The 16811-nt window shown below is 37.3% G+C and overlaps 1 protein-coding gene across 50 annotated transcripts in view; it reads left to right on the top strand.

Moving 5' to 3' along the window:
* PTPRD (protein tyrosine phosphatase, receptor type D) overlaps positions 1-16811 on the top strand; it is a 1162785-nt gene that overhangs the window by 872719 nt on the left and 273255 nt on the right. For all 50 annotated transcript variants that reach the window (XM_027635107.1, XM_027635108.1, XM_027635120.1 and 47 more), the window contains one exon: positions 12797-12965. In XM_027635107.1, the coding sequence (XP_027490908.1) occupies positions 12881-12965 (85 nt within the window). In that variant the 5' untranslated portion in view covers positions 12797-12880. The remainder of the gene's footprint in view (positions 1-12796; positions 12966-16811) is intronic.

Below are 16811 nucleotides of genomic sequence, written 5' to 3'. Positions count from 1 at the left end.
AAAAATATGGTAATAGGCTGCACATTGTGGAGTTCAAAAAAAGCATGATAGGTACCTAAGCACGACCGCCTTTTGGGATTTTATATTCTGTTTAATTTAAGGTACAAAAAATATCTACTTTCTTCCTCTCCTGTATCTGTCTAAACAAGCATCTTTAACCCTGTGCTGGCAACAGTGGTCAATCTGTTGAATGAAGATGTTAGGGCTGAGGAATTGTGATTCTGGTAATCGAGGTTAGAGATTGCTTGGAATATATCCCTGTGCTTTTTCATTTAATCCAATTGTTTCTGTTATTCCAATTTATAAACAAATAAATTCATAATTCTACTGTGAATTTTCTTGCACTCCTAGCACCTGAGGTGAATAAGCTAACATATCAACTCAAACTAACATATCAACTCAACAGCTGAATAAGTTTCTTCAGCAGAAAACCTCTTAAAATTGATGGCTTGCTGCAGTATGCAGAGCACTAAGGAAAGGAAATATTTATATTTTTTTCTCCTGACTTCTGACTATTGAAATTAAAAACACTTCCCCCACCCCCTCAGTTACAGTTAAATCTCAGGAAAAAATGAGTCGTTTTTCTTGGCAGAAATTGGTTTTAATGACATTAAGATGATGTTATACTTAAGACAGAGTCTGAAACATTAGCCCAAACTTAGATATGCTGCCAAAATTTTTTTGGCCTTTTTACATATGCTACTAAACTTATGCAACAATATCCATATTGTTCACAGAGGTTTGTTTGTTTGGTTTTGATTTGTTTTGTTTTTACAACTAAGAAGTATGGTTGGAAAGTGTTTTGAAAAAGGTTTCTGTTGACTAACGACAAGGTCCCAAAGTCATTCGCATCTGTATACTTCAAATGAGGCTTTTCAAAATATTGAAAAATTGGTTACAGCTGGCTGCACACCCTGACGGCTGAAAATAAAACTCCCATACCAGTCATAACTAGCAATTCAATTTAACTTATGCACAGTGAGAGCAACAAAACGCAGTTTCTTTCCAAAGAGGTGGCAGTGCAGTCAGAACTTCTACATCTGCCTTTCATGCACTGATAATTAAAAAATATCAAAACAAAATCCCTAACTGGAAAATACACCCTCCCTTTATAATTATCTATTTCAAAGCTGTAATCGAGCATTTCATTATAGAGATACTAATCAATCCAGAACAGTACTCCTGGGAGAGCACACGCACCCCAAGCTATAATGGGTATAATAGAAGTGGTGCAGAAACTTTACTGGGTTACAATAGTTGCTCAAGCATTTCTATTGTGAAAGATGAAACTCTCCCGCAAGTGCCTTGCAATGTTCCATGTGGAACTTCAGGCTCATCTTGTAGATTTCGGATGTATTGAAAAAATAGATACTTTGTTATCAGTATAAATAACCAGAATGGATTCATTAACAAACAAACAAAAAACAAACAAAAAAGAGAAACATTTTCATTCATCTAGGCAGATTCTTAGGTAAAACTAATGACTGGTGGTAAAGGAAACCAAAACAGGAATTGTCTTTCTTGATTATGTTTTAGGTTTTGTTTTTAAATTAATTAGCGTATCATAATTTGAAGCGTCCTCTAAAATTTATTGTAGAGGTTTTATCTCTGTGGGATAATGAAAAGACTCCAGCAGAAATGTCTGAGCCCTGAATAACCACTGCCATTTACAGCCTTCTTCGTAGTGTAATGTGCACAGCGTTATGATTTCTGCAAAAGACTGACGGCCACAACGTTGTGCTTCCTGTGGAGTCTCTGCTACGTGGGGGACATCTTTCTGTAGAAGGGAGAACAGAAACTTTTATCTACCTGTGTTTGGAAAACGATGTTGTGGTAACATGGATGCTAATGATGCTGATATATACAAGTCAATAAAGTTACATGGCACATTTTCTCCAAGTATTATAAATAATTTTATTTCATTTTCTAAAAGAGAATTATTGTAAACTGAGTCTTTAAAAGTCTTGAAATACTTTAGTGCGACTGTCTGAAGGCTTAAAGTTACAGTGTGCTTTTGTAATGTTAGCATATGGTATTTCGTACTTTGTTATCTGGTACATGACGGTAAAATTCTAAAATGTGCTTTGATAGACACCTATATGAATAGGTGTCTTTAATATTTCAGTAGACTAAATATTTCCTGAGTTTCATTAGTAATAAACTATTTGTAGTGGTTTGAATCTTGTTTTCCCCCAGAGGCTAAGAAAAGTGGTAAACCCCCAAGGGGTGGAAACCCCTGGAAGTTTTGAAGTTCTGTCTGCAGAAATGTAAACATACCACAGCCAAACGGAAGAGAAGAGTTGTAGTTTTGGTGGTAGAAGAGGTGGCCATGTTGTAGGAGCCGCGAGGAGAGGGGCTCTGAGCCCCTCGGGGCCTCTGGGGCCTCCCAGCCCCCGGCTGGGGAGACTACAAAGACTTGGAACAGTGTTAGACTGGACTAAGTGTCTGTAGTTAAGCCGGGAGATGTTTTCTCCAAACTGGGCAGCAGAGACAGAGCAGAAAGCAGAGACGCAGCGTCCAGAGGTTATGGCTAAAAGCCAACTGATAAGACCTGAAGCGGAGAAGCAGCAGAAGCTAGCAGCAGAGTTACAGAGTTCTGGGGGTAAGAACTGATACCAGACCCACCCCCCAAACTCCTTTGATCTCTCTGAGAAAAAGAGGGAGATGGACTCCTATTTTGGAGAGCAGTTTTGGACATGCAGCACCAGAGAGAGAGAGAGAGAGAGAGAGAGAGAGAGAGAGAAGAGCTGAGAAGCTCAGAGCGTCCTGGGAAGCTGGACCGGGACAGAGAGGAATACAGAGGGGGTGACCTTGGCTCCCCCCTCGCACTGCTGCCAAGGTGGCAGCCTGAGGCAGGGCACAGAGGCCCTGCAAGGAGCTTGAATCTCCTGGAGATACCAGACCGTCACGAAGCCCCCTGTGCTCGTGATGTGACCGTGGTGGAACGACCTTTGTCTGGGGTGACATAGTCCACGGAGGAAGACCCCTTTGCCTGCGTCAAGGGGCCGAGGGAGCTTGGATACCTCCCTCGTGAGTGCTGGCAGAAAGCCAGCCACAGCTGCTGCATGCATGAGATGAGGAGACCTGCTGCCTTAGAAGAGACTCCTGCTTTTGGGACTAGAAGGGATCCATCCTTCTTTTCCTCCTGGACTTTTATTTGGAGGGGAGAAGAGATCTGATCCATTGTAAATACTATATGTCATGGTAGAGATAGTTGTGATCGTGTGTATAATGTGTTATAGTATTTATTTGTACAATCATTGTAATATATTCCCTTTCCCCCATTCTGAGTCTGGTTGTGTTTTGTCTGGAAAAACCCATCTCACATTGGGCTGAGATGGGGAAGGGGGCTAGGACTAGGGAATTAGGATTTTGGGGCTATCTCAAACCATGACACTATTTCTCTAGTTTCATTGTTCCTTAGTTCCATTTCATCATGACTAAAAAAAAATATTGTGTAGTTGAAGATTAGGGTCTTTATTTAGTTTGAATCTCATTGGAGTATGTTTACAAGCTACTACTTTCCACCTATAAATTCTACAACTGAAAAAGCAGAAAGCAGAGGGGAAAAGTAGAAGTCGTGGAAGTCTTTGCATGTGAGGCACATGTCTAAAAGGCAGATAGGTTGTCTCTTCTACCTTTTGATACAGATTTGAACTCTGCAAATCAGTCCTTTTTGTAATTGTGTGTGTGTGCGTGTGTGTATGTTCTTAAACATGTTGGGCTTTGCTGGTCGTTAAATGCCTTATATGTATATGTATTTGTCTTATATGTATATGTATTTGTCTTATATGTATATGTATTTGTTTTATGCCTTCTAATGCTCAGATCATAAAAGATACTCCAAATCTGAATGACTGAGAGCCATAATCCAAACCACCATCTTTTATGTTTTCTCAACTATGTATTTTTTATCAAAGGTGACAAAAATAATTAGGATAATAATGTTCCTTTTGTGTCATATCCTCAATCCGTTTCTTTTTTAGACTGTTCATTTAGGAGACAAACTATCAGTAGTGGCTGCAGTGTTGTTATTTCACCAGTTTAATCTTGAGCAACATTTTTTCTCTGATTTGTCTTGCTAATTTGAGAAGGAAGATATAACAGATTGCCTGTTTCAGAAATTGTGTCACGTTGATAAGTAGTGATAGAGGTAATTGAGTATATATATAAGCCAATAGTGTGTAGGAAGTTTTTTAGCATGATGAAACTGCTCCACTGTATGAGTAGCAAAACAATGTTTGCTAAATATGGCATCACCGCTGTAATATTGTGGAGGACATGCATGCCCTGTCCATGCCACAGTGTACTATTGATATGTATGGTATATATGTTGCAAAGATATTTCCATACCTGTATACAGTAGAGATCAGATTTAATTTTTCTCATACTCTTTATGAAAATAGTGTTTATTTTGGTGGGTAGTGCATATTCTCACTTTCTTACTGAAAACTGGCAAAAAATGCTGCAAAAGAAGCTGAAGGTTACACAGTGTCAGTATGTAATTAAAAATTGGGTTAGAAATTATCAGCTTGTTGCCAAGACCATCATGCTTGTGAGGGTAAGGTCACAGCTAGTTTTTCTTTAATATCATCAGCCCAAAAAAGATGAGTGCTTGGGAAGGTGTTGCAGGACTTAAATTTGAAAAATTCTTGATGAAATGTTTCCTGAGAAGGATCTGAAACCGGTGAAGAATATATGGACTATACATAATGTATTTGAATCTATTCTGGTACTCTATAATAGAGTTGTAAGAGTATGAACCACAGGTCTAACATGGATTTCTTTTTAGTATCACATTATTGTAACTAAGACATTTGAGTACCAAGTTGCCTGGGCAAAACAATGTGAATGAAAGCTCTTGGTATGGAAGTTCCACAACTTACAAGCACAGAGAATATATATTAAAATCAAAAATAACGAAAGAGTGTATGTGTACTAACAAATGTTTTGTACAATCTAAGATTTTAGGTTGTTTAATGTTTAGTAATAGATTTCACAATGGAAATCTTTTGTCAATCTCAGTTTGCTTTCGCCAGATCAATACAAGAAGTCTGTGGGGATATGACCTTTCTACTTCTCACTTTACATTTGAAGGGTTTGTGGTATAGGTTCTGTGAAGCACCTGAAGTGCCACTTTAAGTGGCCATACTTAGTCACTCATTTCTGCTAATTACAGATAAATCTGTAGTAGATAATGAAGTCTGCAAAGGAAAATATGTTTTGAACCATGTAGTCTGTTCCTGCTGATAATTTTATAATTTTATTTGGTAACAAAACTGGCTTGTCAACATTATGACATTAGTTTGGTGTCTAAAACCAAAAAATGGCACTTTCCTTAATGAGGAAACTTGCATCAATAAAATATATATAGGTTTTTGTTGACTTTTAACTCTTTTTTCAGAGTTTATAACATTACATTTACTTTTTCTTAGATTGTAGTAAAAAGTAGTGTATTTTGTAGATAATTTGTAGTTCTCATCTCTTTTGCAAAAGACCTGTGGACAACCAAACATAGTTATGCCATATCTTAGTATGGGAAATGCATGGTGCTGCTATTGCTTCAGGGAGTTTTTGTACTTTATTGTCAAATAATTTTATAATGCCAACTACTTTTGAAAAATAACCATTTCAGCTCTCCATCTCTTCCTCTAATACAATTGTATTGCCATCAGCAACATTATAATAAAGTGCAGTCAGGCTAAACTAGCTGCAGCTGGATTACTGTCCTGTGTGTACTGCAAATTCACTGTCTCAGTCAGTCATGCTTCAATCTGATTAGCCAACAAGTATATTGGATAATATTGAAACAAAACTATAAAGTGAAAAGGAAAAAGAAAAGCCATAAAAGAAGAAATTACAGAGAAGAGAGAAAAGATGCATGGCAATATTGAAGTCAGATTTGACCTGTTAGCTTCAAACTTGCAAATATATTTCTACCTTTATTTTAGTATGTGTAAGAGCCAGTATGCTTCAATCATGCCTGATCCTAAAGGCGAGGCATAACCTGAATTTTTCATATTTTCCCTGCTGAAAAAGACACAGAAAAGGCAAATTTTTTCTGAAAATAAGTCAACTCTTTAGATATAGTCTGTGTCATGTGTACAGCAGTGGAGCTCTAGAATCATTCTCATTGGTAGGTCATCCAAGTACCTAGCTGTGGGAGGAAGGAAGCTTGCTGAAAGATGCTACCTCTGACAGTAACCGTGGTCCCGGAACTTGGCTGCTCATGGTACCATCTAGCTGCTCTAACTAGTCATGCTTTTTCATGGGACTGCTGGGATCATCTGCTTGAAAGCTGTTTTCGAACCCCTTTTCCTGGGAGTGTCCAATGAGTATGTGGCGTACAGCACATTGGCTCTGTGAATGTTTTAGTATGTGGCTCGCGTGCTCATAGGTTTAGCCTTTCCTAAGATGTGATAGTTGCACAGCTCTGCTGTTGTTCAAGTAATGTGACAGACAGCCGTAGGAGACTGTAACAAACTGTCTATGACAGATACCCATTTTTTGTTATTTTGAAACAAACAACTAAGACGAAAATCAGTTTGTAAATGTTTTTACGAAGACCACAGTCATTGTATTGTTCTTAAGTCAGACTTTGGAGGCAAACAATTCATAGAATCATAGAATCTAGAAGAATTTGTGTTGGAAAAGAAGTTTAAGATTGAGTGCAACCGTTAATGTAGAACTAGGTCCACCACTCAACTGTATCCCTAAGCACATTGTCTACATGTCCTTTAAATATCTCCAGGGGTGGTGAATCAACCACTTCCCAGGGCAGACTGTTCAAATGCTTAGCTACTCTTTCAGTGAAGAAATTTTTACTGTTATAGTAAACCTCCCCTGGCATAGCTCAGGAGAGTTTCCTCTTGTCCTATCACATTTCACTTGAGAGAAGAGACCAATCTCCACCTGGATACAGTCTTCTCTCAGGTAGATGCAGAGAGTGATAAGGACACCTCAGAGTTTCTTTTTCTCTAGGCTGAACAACCTCAGCTGCTCCTCACAGGGTGTGTGCTCCAGACCCTTCACCAGCTTCATTGCCCTTCTCTGGACTCACTCCAGCACCTCAAGGTCCTTCTTTAAGTGAGGGACCCAAAACTGAACATAGGATTTGAGGTACGGCCTCAGCAGTGTTGACTACAGGGGAACAATCACTTCCCTAGTTCTACTGGCCACACTATTGCTGATACAGGCCAGGAAGCCATTGGCATTTTTGGCCACTTGGCCATGCTGCTGATCATGTTCAGCCTCTGTCAACCATCACCTCTAGGTCCCTTTTCACTGGGCAGCTTCCCAACTACTCTGCCCCCGGCCTGTAGTGCTCCCTGGGGTTATTGTGGCCAAAGTATGGCACTTGGCTTTGTTGAACATCATGCCATTTTCTCGGCCCGTCAATGCAGTCTGTCCAGATCCCTCTGCAGAGCCTTCCTACCCTCTGGTAGATCAACAGTTGCACCTAAACTTGGTGTTGTCTGCGAATTCACTAATGGTAGACTTAACCCCCTCATCCAGATCATTATGAAAGATATTGAATAGGACTGACCCAGTATCCCTGGAGGATACCACTAATGACCTGGTAATTCTATGCACATTATTATGAATTTAACCCTCTTTTTCTTCTGTGGTTAAAGATCATAATACAGATTAGCATGCTCTTCTTTTTTTCACCTTTCTATCTTTTTGTCTGCCTTTCTGTCTTCCTGTCTTTTTTTAACAAGTGTCAGAATAGAGTTTACTTTCTGTAATTTCTCATGCAGGCAAAGTTGGAGATGGACTATTGCAGGGTAACCACAGTTAAGTAATTTACAGGAGTCAAGACCAGGGTATTGGCAGAGTTTGTGTTTCAGACAAGAAGTCAATCTTACTAGAAGATATTTCATTTGTCCATGTAACCTGTTATCTGTGGCTTTGTAATATGATTTAAATTATTACAATAGATTCTTAACAACCTGTTGCTTTAGTATCTATTGACAGATAACATTGTATGCTTTTCTCACATATCAAGGCTATTTCTGAGGACTTCAGCCATTGCCAGCACAATGCTTTTTTCTTGAGCCATTATTTGGGAGGAACAAAGTTAAGTTATGCAGTATTCTAATGAGTTGTTTCTGCACCATGAATAAGAAAAGTTCTTAGGACTTGCAGAAGTGACTAAGATGGCAGAAGTGACTAAGCATTGAGATACCTGACAACTTACAAATGGGTATTTTAATTCATGATTTAGGATGTGACTGAAGCTGTTTAAAGATCAGGCTAGGCAGGGTTTTCTGTGTATGGTTTAAGATTACATATAAACATGATTATTTTCGTAAATAAATGTGAACTTTAAACCAACTTTCTACATGAGAAAAACATCCCAGTGGTGTGCTTTTAAGGTACTTTGCTGTCACTGAGTTGATTTATTCACTAAACAGTTTCATTTATTTCTCTGGTTATTGAAAATCCATTTTTTATTTTGCATGTAACAGAAGAATCCTTGTTGAAGTCCGAAATAGAATTACAATGTAGAATCAGATATATTAAGTTGTTCAATGTAAGCAAAATTCTACCTATCGCTGCAACTCATTTGTGCTTTTATAGTGATGTAGTTCAAAGACCTGCATGATGTCAGAAACTTACTGTTCTAGGATGGGTGTTAACTCCTGTTGGAATAAATGTAACAGGGAAATTCAGGAATGATAGAAGAGCATTAAGGGTGTATTATTATCCAGAGATTGATAAGACTAAACTTTGGAACACTCAGCATAGCTTTCTTTAAAGTTTCCTTTATCATATGTTTGCATTTTGGCATTTTATAGAATAAAAACATAATGAAACATGGAATTTTTCCAGAAGGTCAACTATGAAAACTTTTATCTTTTTTAATGAATAGAAGAGCAAGCAAAATGTTGAACATCTGACAGTTGCCCTCATTGCTTTGGAAAATACATTTAATTCTCTTTAAAAGATATTGTTTTATCCAGAGGTATTTCTGAATTGATTTTGATTAAAGAGCTTATGAGCATTAATTTTATGCATTATTTCCTATTCTTTCTAGTAATGATTCAGCTGTCAGTCAGGTTTTTGCAGCCAAGATTTGTCCGTGAAGTCTTGTTTATTTTCTTCTTTAAGGAGAGATCTTTGTTGATATGCAAATATATGAAGTATTTACACTTCTTCCATGACTAGTTCCAGTAATATTTTTAATTTGTTTTTCATATTTCTTCTCTTGCTTTTTTCTGGTATTAGAAATCTGTGGCTTGGACATGAATGTAATTTAGGGTTCTGGGTGTGATGAATGAAATGTAGAAACAGATTTCAACGCAGTCTCCTGTTATAATCTTTGTTGCTAGGTATTCTTAGAGAAACACTGTTTTGGTTTGGTTTGGTTTGGTTTTTTTTTAATATAAGGGAAAATATAGAGGCTTGCTATGGGAAGAATTTGGGTGTAAAGAGAGATGGCCATTACTTAAAATCCGAACAATTCAAAACTTAAGAAAAGTTGATCAAGAAATCCTGTTTGTGTAATAACACAAGTGAGCTGTCATACCTTTGCAATCTTTTTTTTTCCAAACTACCAAAAAAAAAAGTCACTGTTTGTGTTTTTTTCCCATGTGCATCCCTACCTCTGCTGTGAGTTCTTTTTTATTTGTGTCTTTTCTGAGACCTCTTGTTTGTTGTGCTGAATTTCTGTGTTATCAAGCATTTACATGCACATGCAGGCATGTAAAAGGAAGCAGAAAAATAAAATTAGTATTTACTTTTTTTTTACTTTTGCTTCTAAGATTTGCCTCTAGGTGTGCATTTCCTATAACTGTCTTGAAGCAAGGACCATCTCCTGAGTCCTGTGGTAGCACCTAAAAGATTATTTTTGCTACTAACATAAACAGACAACAGGGAAGCATTCTGGTGTTCAGATGTTTGATTCACCCAGTTGATCCCTTTAAGGATAATTGTTGCAAGTGCCCATGCCCAGGTACTATCATCTGCTGTGCTCATACTGACCAGAATTGTTTTTTGTGTCTGCACTGAACACTGGGAAGCTGCACATCTGCACTTTTATTGATCCTATTAATAGATAACACTAATCAGGAAAAATCTATCCTCTTACTTACTTACATGTTATTGTTAGATACACTACCTAGTTTCATAGATAACTCTTTTAGAGATACTGGAAGAGTCATTTTTGATTATTTAATACAGCAGTTATGCAGTACTTATCCTAAAATTAGAACAGCTTTTATTAAAGCTTCAGAAAGAGATTTTTTTTTTTTTTCAAATAGCTGTTGATCTCCCTGTAGTCGTTGTGATCTCCTACCAAGGAGAAGCCCCATCTTTCTGTACACTGGTACAGTGTGAATGTTTTAACATGGTCTGCTAATAGAGCACCTCACTCTGGATTAATTCTGCAAGGCAGTTATTGGTCCTCTGATGACAAGGCGAGTATAACCTGGTGCTGCAAATGCTGTTTGTGTTTTCACTGTCCTTGGTACCACACACTGAATGTAACAAACCTCTGGGGTCAGGAGGAAAGGTAGGTAAAGCTGAGGCAGACTTGTATGGAGAACCTTGATAGGACCTAAATGTCTCTTGGCTTACTTCTTTCTAGTGTTATCAGCTCATGATCTGCGTGCCTCCATTAACAGTGTATCTTCAACTCACTTAAAAGAAAAATTACTCACCTACCATCTTTATTTTGGTGCTTCTGGTTATTTGACCTAAAATACTAGAAGTTTGCTGTGGAGGCCTAAGCAGGCCAAGAGGGAAGACAACTGGCAAAGGGTCTCCTGGAAACTTTAGTGTGTTTATCAGGTTAGTTAAAGCCATGACAATCAGAAGCATCAAAGAAACGAAGTACTGAGGGCTTTCATTTTTATGATCTGACTGATAATGAATATTACCTTCAAAGCAGAGACAATGAGTGCAGTATTCCCAAGTGGTTGTATGTGCATTTAGAATGAGAGAATGGAATAATAAAAAAACCCACCTTTTTCTTCTCAACCTTTTAGTTGCCAGGTTTTGTAATACATCCTCTCCTTTGCTGCTCTTAGGGGATAAATGCATATTCACATATCAAGATCATGAGATTTTCAGAATTCTTCCTTTTTCTCCAAGCAGACAATAATATTTTTTTGTGTTAGACACCACATTTAATATTTTGGTGGGAGTCTTGAAATGTATGAAAATAATCTCCAGTGTCCCATTAAAAGACTGTTGTGTAAAACAAGTACCTTTACGGTCACCATTTTTGTCCCCTTCTCTGCTCCTCTTATTAATTATCAGTATTATTTCCTCTCCTCTTTCTCCCCTAAAAGGGGTTGGGGAGTACTTAGTTCCATTCACCTTCACGCATCAGCTAGTGTGTTTGTGTGCTGATGAAAAGATTGTTTGGTTCACAAGTGAGCTGCCTTTAGAGATAGCTCGGGGCTCCCCTGTAACTCCTGCGGTCCAGAAGAAGCAAAATCTAAATCACCTCTTCCTTGAAAGTACATTTCATACAACTGCATCTTTGTGATAGCATTGGAATCATTACATAGCAGTTGGCTCTGATACAGAGCCTGCACAGACACAAATTGAGTCCGACAGGACTGGTGTCTCATGGACTTTGCTGTCATTTGAAATGCTGGCATGAAGATGGTGGCAATGAAAGGGGGGAGCTGATGCCTTTAGCATTTTGCTATGAAGATTTCTTAGGCTGGTATTTTTTGATGGCAGTAGCTGATACAAATGATAGTTTTACAAAAGAGATTCGTAATGGGCATAGATTTCTACCAACTGCTCATGTCTTTTCTTCCTTGAGTAAATTCTTTTGAGCATTGCACTGTACTGAAGATGGGCTCTTTATACCACCCACAAATCTGTAAGATCTATTTAGTGGAATGATAATTAGTATACTTTTTCTCTGCCTTTGTTTTTGTCTCTACTGCATGGAAACCACTTGTGCAGTAATGAAGGTAATATCAAATTGACAGAGCTTATATGTTGCAGATCCTTCAGAAGGTATGATTGCATTTCATGTTATTTTAGTGACAATGTCAGGCTGTTTAGGGATATGTATAGTATTACCTGTCTGAGGGGAAAATATTTTTATATTCCTTAATTTCTGTTAGTGTGGCAAATTTGGACAGGAATGAGACATTGATTTTTCAAGTCAGGTGCTTGAGCTGTAGTGCTCCCAGTATATCATATTCAATTATGCATCATAATAAATGAAATTAATTGAGTTTAAATATCAGCTCTTTATTCAGTGCTGGATTTCTGTTTTTCTTTTAGGCATAATTCAGGAAATTATGACAGGAATTTTAACCTTTGAAAGTTGTTGAACTATGCAATATGCTAGTAACACCTCATGAAACAGATTTTGCTGTGTTATTCCTACCAAATGCCAGGGCATCAACTCCCAGTATTGTCCTTGCATGTGGATTTATTATGGATCTTTAATCCACTTTGATTCCCTTCTTGCAACATGAGTATTCCAGTGATGTATTATACTTAAACTTCATCAACATGATCAGTTCCTATGGTTCAGAAGGTGCTATTGAATACAACTAAAGAATCAGGATGTGACAGATGCTTGATTATGGTGGTAAAGGTGCACTGAGAAATACTTTGGAACAGTGCTAGCATATACTGTACCTTGTATATCAGTACTGTACTAATATATATCAGTAGCCTGAAATGGATTGTGTTTCTTTTTCCTTTTGCCTTACTCTTTTTTCTTTTAAAATTTTATTGCCTCAAATTGCGAATGCTTTGGAAAAAAAAAAAACAACTCTGTCCTATTCTTTCTAATTCTATTTTTATCTTTTCACAGGCTCTGAAAGTACTTCATCTGAAATTTCAGACCGGACAGACTCGCAGTGGCTTCTAAGCCAGTGAGAACAAGGCTGCTAAAAGCATGCTGGTGCCAAGCTGTCGGACGATGCACGTAGTCAGGCCAATGGTGGTGCTCCTGTGCTTGCTACTGTATGCTGATGCTGAAAGTAAGCTTATTAATTCATTTGGGCTTAGGTTCTGGCCATGATGAATAGTTTTGTTTTCAGCTGGTGGTTACTAAGAGTCTAGGAATGAGTTTCCTTTTGAGTAATTCTTTAAAAACTGTGAGGTCCTCTCTATATCACAACCAGTGTTTGAAAAGGATTGTTAATACAACTTCCGTATGATTTTTCTTCTTAATTCCCCTTTTCTTAAGCATCTAATGGTTCATGCTAAGGTGGTGGAGACCATTGCCACAAAGTTACATGGTTAAAACAGAGACCAACCTTGATTACCAGACATTGGTCAAATACCTTAAAGACATCTGTCATTCTTTGAATAACTGTTTCTTTACTTTGGTTAAAAAAAATCCCACTCCCAATTAATATCCAGTCCAATTAAAATTCCAGTTCCTTTGTAACTGCCACAACAGCTGTTCTAATGTATTATTTCCGACAGCTGTCACAGAGTACAGTATCCAAACAAATCAAGCAGAACTGACAACTTAGTGACTGGCCTAAACCTGTGACAATTCAGTGAGGAAAGACACCTATATTTACTTGTATTGAGGGGAAACTGTTGAATTTTGGTCAATTAGTTCATCTATTAATGGGAAGATAATATCTTCTTTTTAATTAGGAAATCATTAGGTCTGCCTTGTTTACATGTTTTCCTTCTCTCAGCTGTCCTATGGCTTCTTGCAGAAGTAATATGCAAATGTGAAAAGCCATTTGCTTTCCACCTGTTGGTCTGCAGGTTTACTGCAAACTAACTGTCATGTTTACTACAAGCTGACCGTTAATATTCACTTGATTGAGGAATATTTTTCCTATTGAATCTTCCTGACTATATGCAGATACATGATCAATCAATAACTTTGTTCTAGCTCTGTCTTTAGAGGACTTCTGTGTTTTATCACACCCATATTAAGTAAGAACATAGAATAAAAGAAATATTGTTAGTAATGTTGAATGAATCAGTTCTCAGTAAATGTGTATTGAAGAGTTCCTGATTACTCCACTTATTGCCTGTGCTCCAGGTATACTGAGTTACAGCAATAAAATAGATACAAAATCTTTTTCGTTTCATGCATAATAAGACTTCCATCTTTTTAAGTGTAGCTATATGAAAGTGAAGTAAATGGGGGAAAAAAAGAACAAAACATACATGTTTTTTCAGTACTGGCAGCTGAGATTCTTTGGCCCCTTTCCAGATAGATAATGACCAGCTGGGATGATTGTGTCTAAGGTGAAGCCAAGGACATTTTAACACTTTAGCCAGCAAATAATTAATTGGGAAGTGGGCCCATATGTTGGATGGTTTTGCAGTTGTTGTATTCCACCTATTTTAAAAGTTGTAAGATGTACAAAGATCATCTTTTGTGAGTGTTACTCTCAGAATGAGACTATGATTCTGAAGTATTTAATATGCACAGGCTTTTAAACTGGTTAGATAATTAGATACATACAAATGGTATACATTATATGGTACAAAATAAATTGTGTGTCATATATGTGTTTATGTGACTCCACTTAATATTGCATTTTTATTGTGAGTTCTAAATTAATGTTATTCTATTTTACCATTTTCTTGGAGAGTCACAGTAGAGTCTCACACCATACTTTATTTGGAAGATATGCTGAATCTCCACAGATGTATTTATTTTATGGCCTAGGTGAGAGATAGGACAGCATCCATGAGCCTTCTATGTGTAGAAATACAGAAAGATGTGTCTTCTTCCATGATTAACCCTTCTCACTTGAAGAAAAATTCCTGCTGTGCTGAAGTTGGTCTGCCCTCTACTCTTGCAGATACTTTTGCTCCTCTTTCTAAGCTCTTTCTAAAGAACCTACTTTTGTCTAGTGCTCTTCTTGAACTTCTCAGAAAGAGTGGCAGGACCGTGTTACTTCTTTTTAGTGGGGAGAGGACACAGAAGGTGAGACAAAGGGAACAAAATAGTTGTCAATTTTTTTCTCTGTCACCATGTAAAGGCAGGCCATGCTGTCCTTTTTTTTTTTTTTTTCTCATGATTTTTCTTTTGCTGACATCAAGGTACTGCAGAAAACAAGGTATATCCTGACATTGAGACTGCATTGTACACTTTCTAGAGTAATTGCAAATGGGTAAGAAACTCATACTCTTCTAGTGTCACTGTGAAATCACTGTGAGTGGGATCCAAGTAGCAAGCTGGCTTAATGCTGTTGAAGAGGTAGCCCTTAGAACTCTCCTGTTGAGGAACGGAATGAGGTATCTTTGTTTTGTGAAGGACTCCAGCCTCTGAAATGTGGTGGCATGGGCTGATAAACTCTTCTGTAGTCCCTTCAAGGGATACAGGATGGAAGTCCAGCTTCCCTGGTGGACTAGATGATTGCAGTGTGCCACTTAATGTGTGCAAACAATATTTGATTCTTATTGTTTATCTGTAAACTAAACTTATGCTAGACTGAGCAAAGTAAGCTAAACTGAAAGGTGCTAAAATTACCTTAGCTCTTTTACCTTTTCTTGTTAGTAATATGAAGTGTTACTTGTAAGGATTAGAAGTGAAGATCTGAAGAATCGTGAGGTTTTAGAGCCCTCTTTTATGTTTGGTATTTGTAGCTTCTGTGAGAAGGAGGAAAATACACTTTAGCTGAGGAAAGAAAATGTTTGTCTTCTTTTTTTGGAACTGCAATCTGCTAGTTTACAGTATTTTTCTCTGAGTGCCTTGTTCTCAGTGGTGTAGATGGCAACCATGTTAAGGCAATTCTTTACCACATCTACTGAGATATTAGTAATATAGCTTTGTTTATCACAAGAAAAGTATGCTTTTTCATATTTTCTAAGAGAACTAGTAGAAAAGTAACTTCCTAGAAGTTTTCTGCAGGTATGTCTGTTTGATAACAAGAAGCATGTATGTTTATTTTGACTATTTATTTTCAAACTATCTAATATGGTATACTATTACCTCCTTATGACCTTGCCCAGTGTCAAGTTAATCACTGAGCTCGAAGAAATATATGAAATATAAAATGCTTATAAAAGGGTTACTCCTGGTCTTTCCTAGTATCTTAGTTTTGAAAATTAGGAGTCTAATTTGTATTAATAGAATAAAATATTTTTCTGCAGATAGACCTCCTGCATTTTAGTAATTAAGTTCATTCTTGTGCATCCTGTTCCTTTTCCACCCTGAGAAAGACGTGATTCAAAATTCTCTGCTGCATTCCAGTCATTTTCTCTGTTTAATACTTTTCCTTCATTCTTGGTTACATAGTTTCTGCTCTGATATTTTTCTTTTGATACTTCTTTTGAGATGCTGTTTTAGAAGAGAAGCGATAATTCTTTCTTCCTTCAGCAGAAGTGTTTGCAGTTGACTATACAAGGGCAAACACAAATACTAACCGCAAACAATACATTTGTTGTATTTTGCTTCCATTCCCAGTTGTTTAAAATGTGAATAACGCTTAGTTTTCTCACTGGCTGCTAATGCATATGTTTTAGTTACCATCATGCTGTTTTCTCTATACCAGGATCATGAAGGGCTAAAATAGTTCTGACAGGACAGTGATTACAGATAACAGATGTTGGGGTGATCGAGACAAATTCTGATTGAAATAGGATCTAGAGACTGTAGTTTAGTATTGGTGAAACCAGTTTTTCCTCTATATTTTTCTTGGTTTTTACTGGTTTTTTTTTTTCATTTTACTTTTTAAGGAACACTTGTGTTTTTCCTTGCTAATGCTTCTCTTTCCCTTTAAAAATTTTTTATATTCTTCAACAAACTGAAACACATTCATGTAGTCCACATTGAAATTTTGTTTCTAAGCAGTTGTCTACAACACTAAACTACCCTAGACAGATCTTTCGAAGTAATTAAC

The sequence above is a fragment of the Corapipo altera genome, unplaced genomic scaffold, assembly GCF_003945725.1.
Source record: "Corapipo altera isolate COAL_440 unplaced genomic scaffold, ASM394572v1 61411, whole genome shotgun sequence".
NCBI classification, from domain to species: domain Eukaryota; kingdom Metazoa; phylum Chordata; class Aves; order Passeriformes; family Pipridae; genus Corapipo; species Corapipo altera.
Note: the sequence above shows the minus strand (reverse complement) of the source record. Positions and strands in the feature narration are given on the sequence as shown.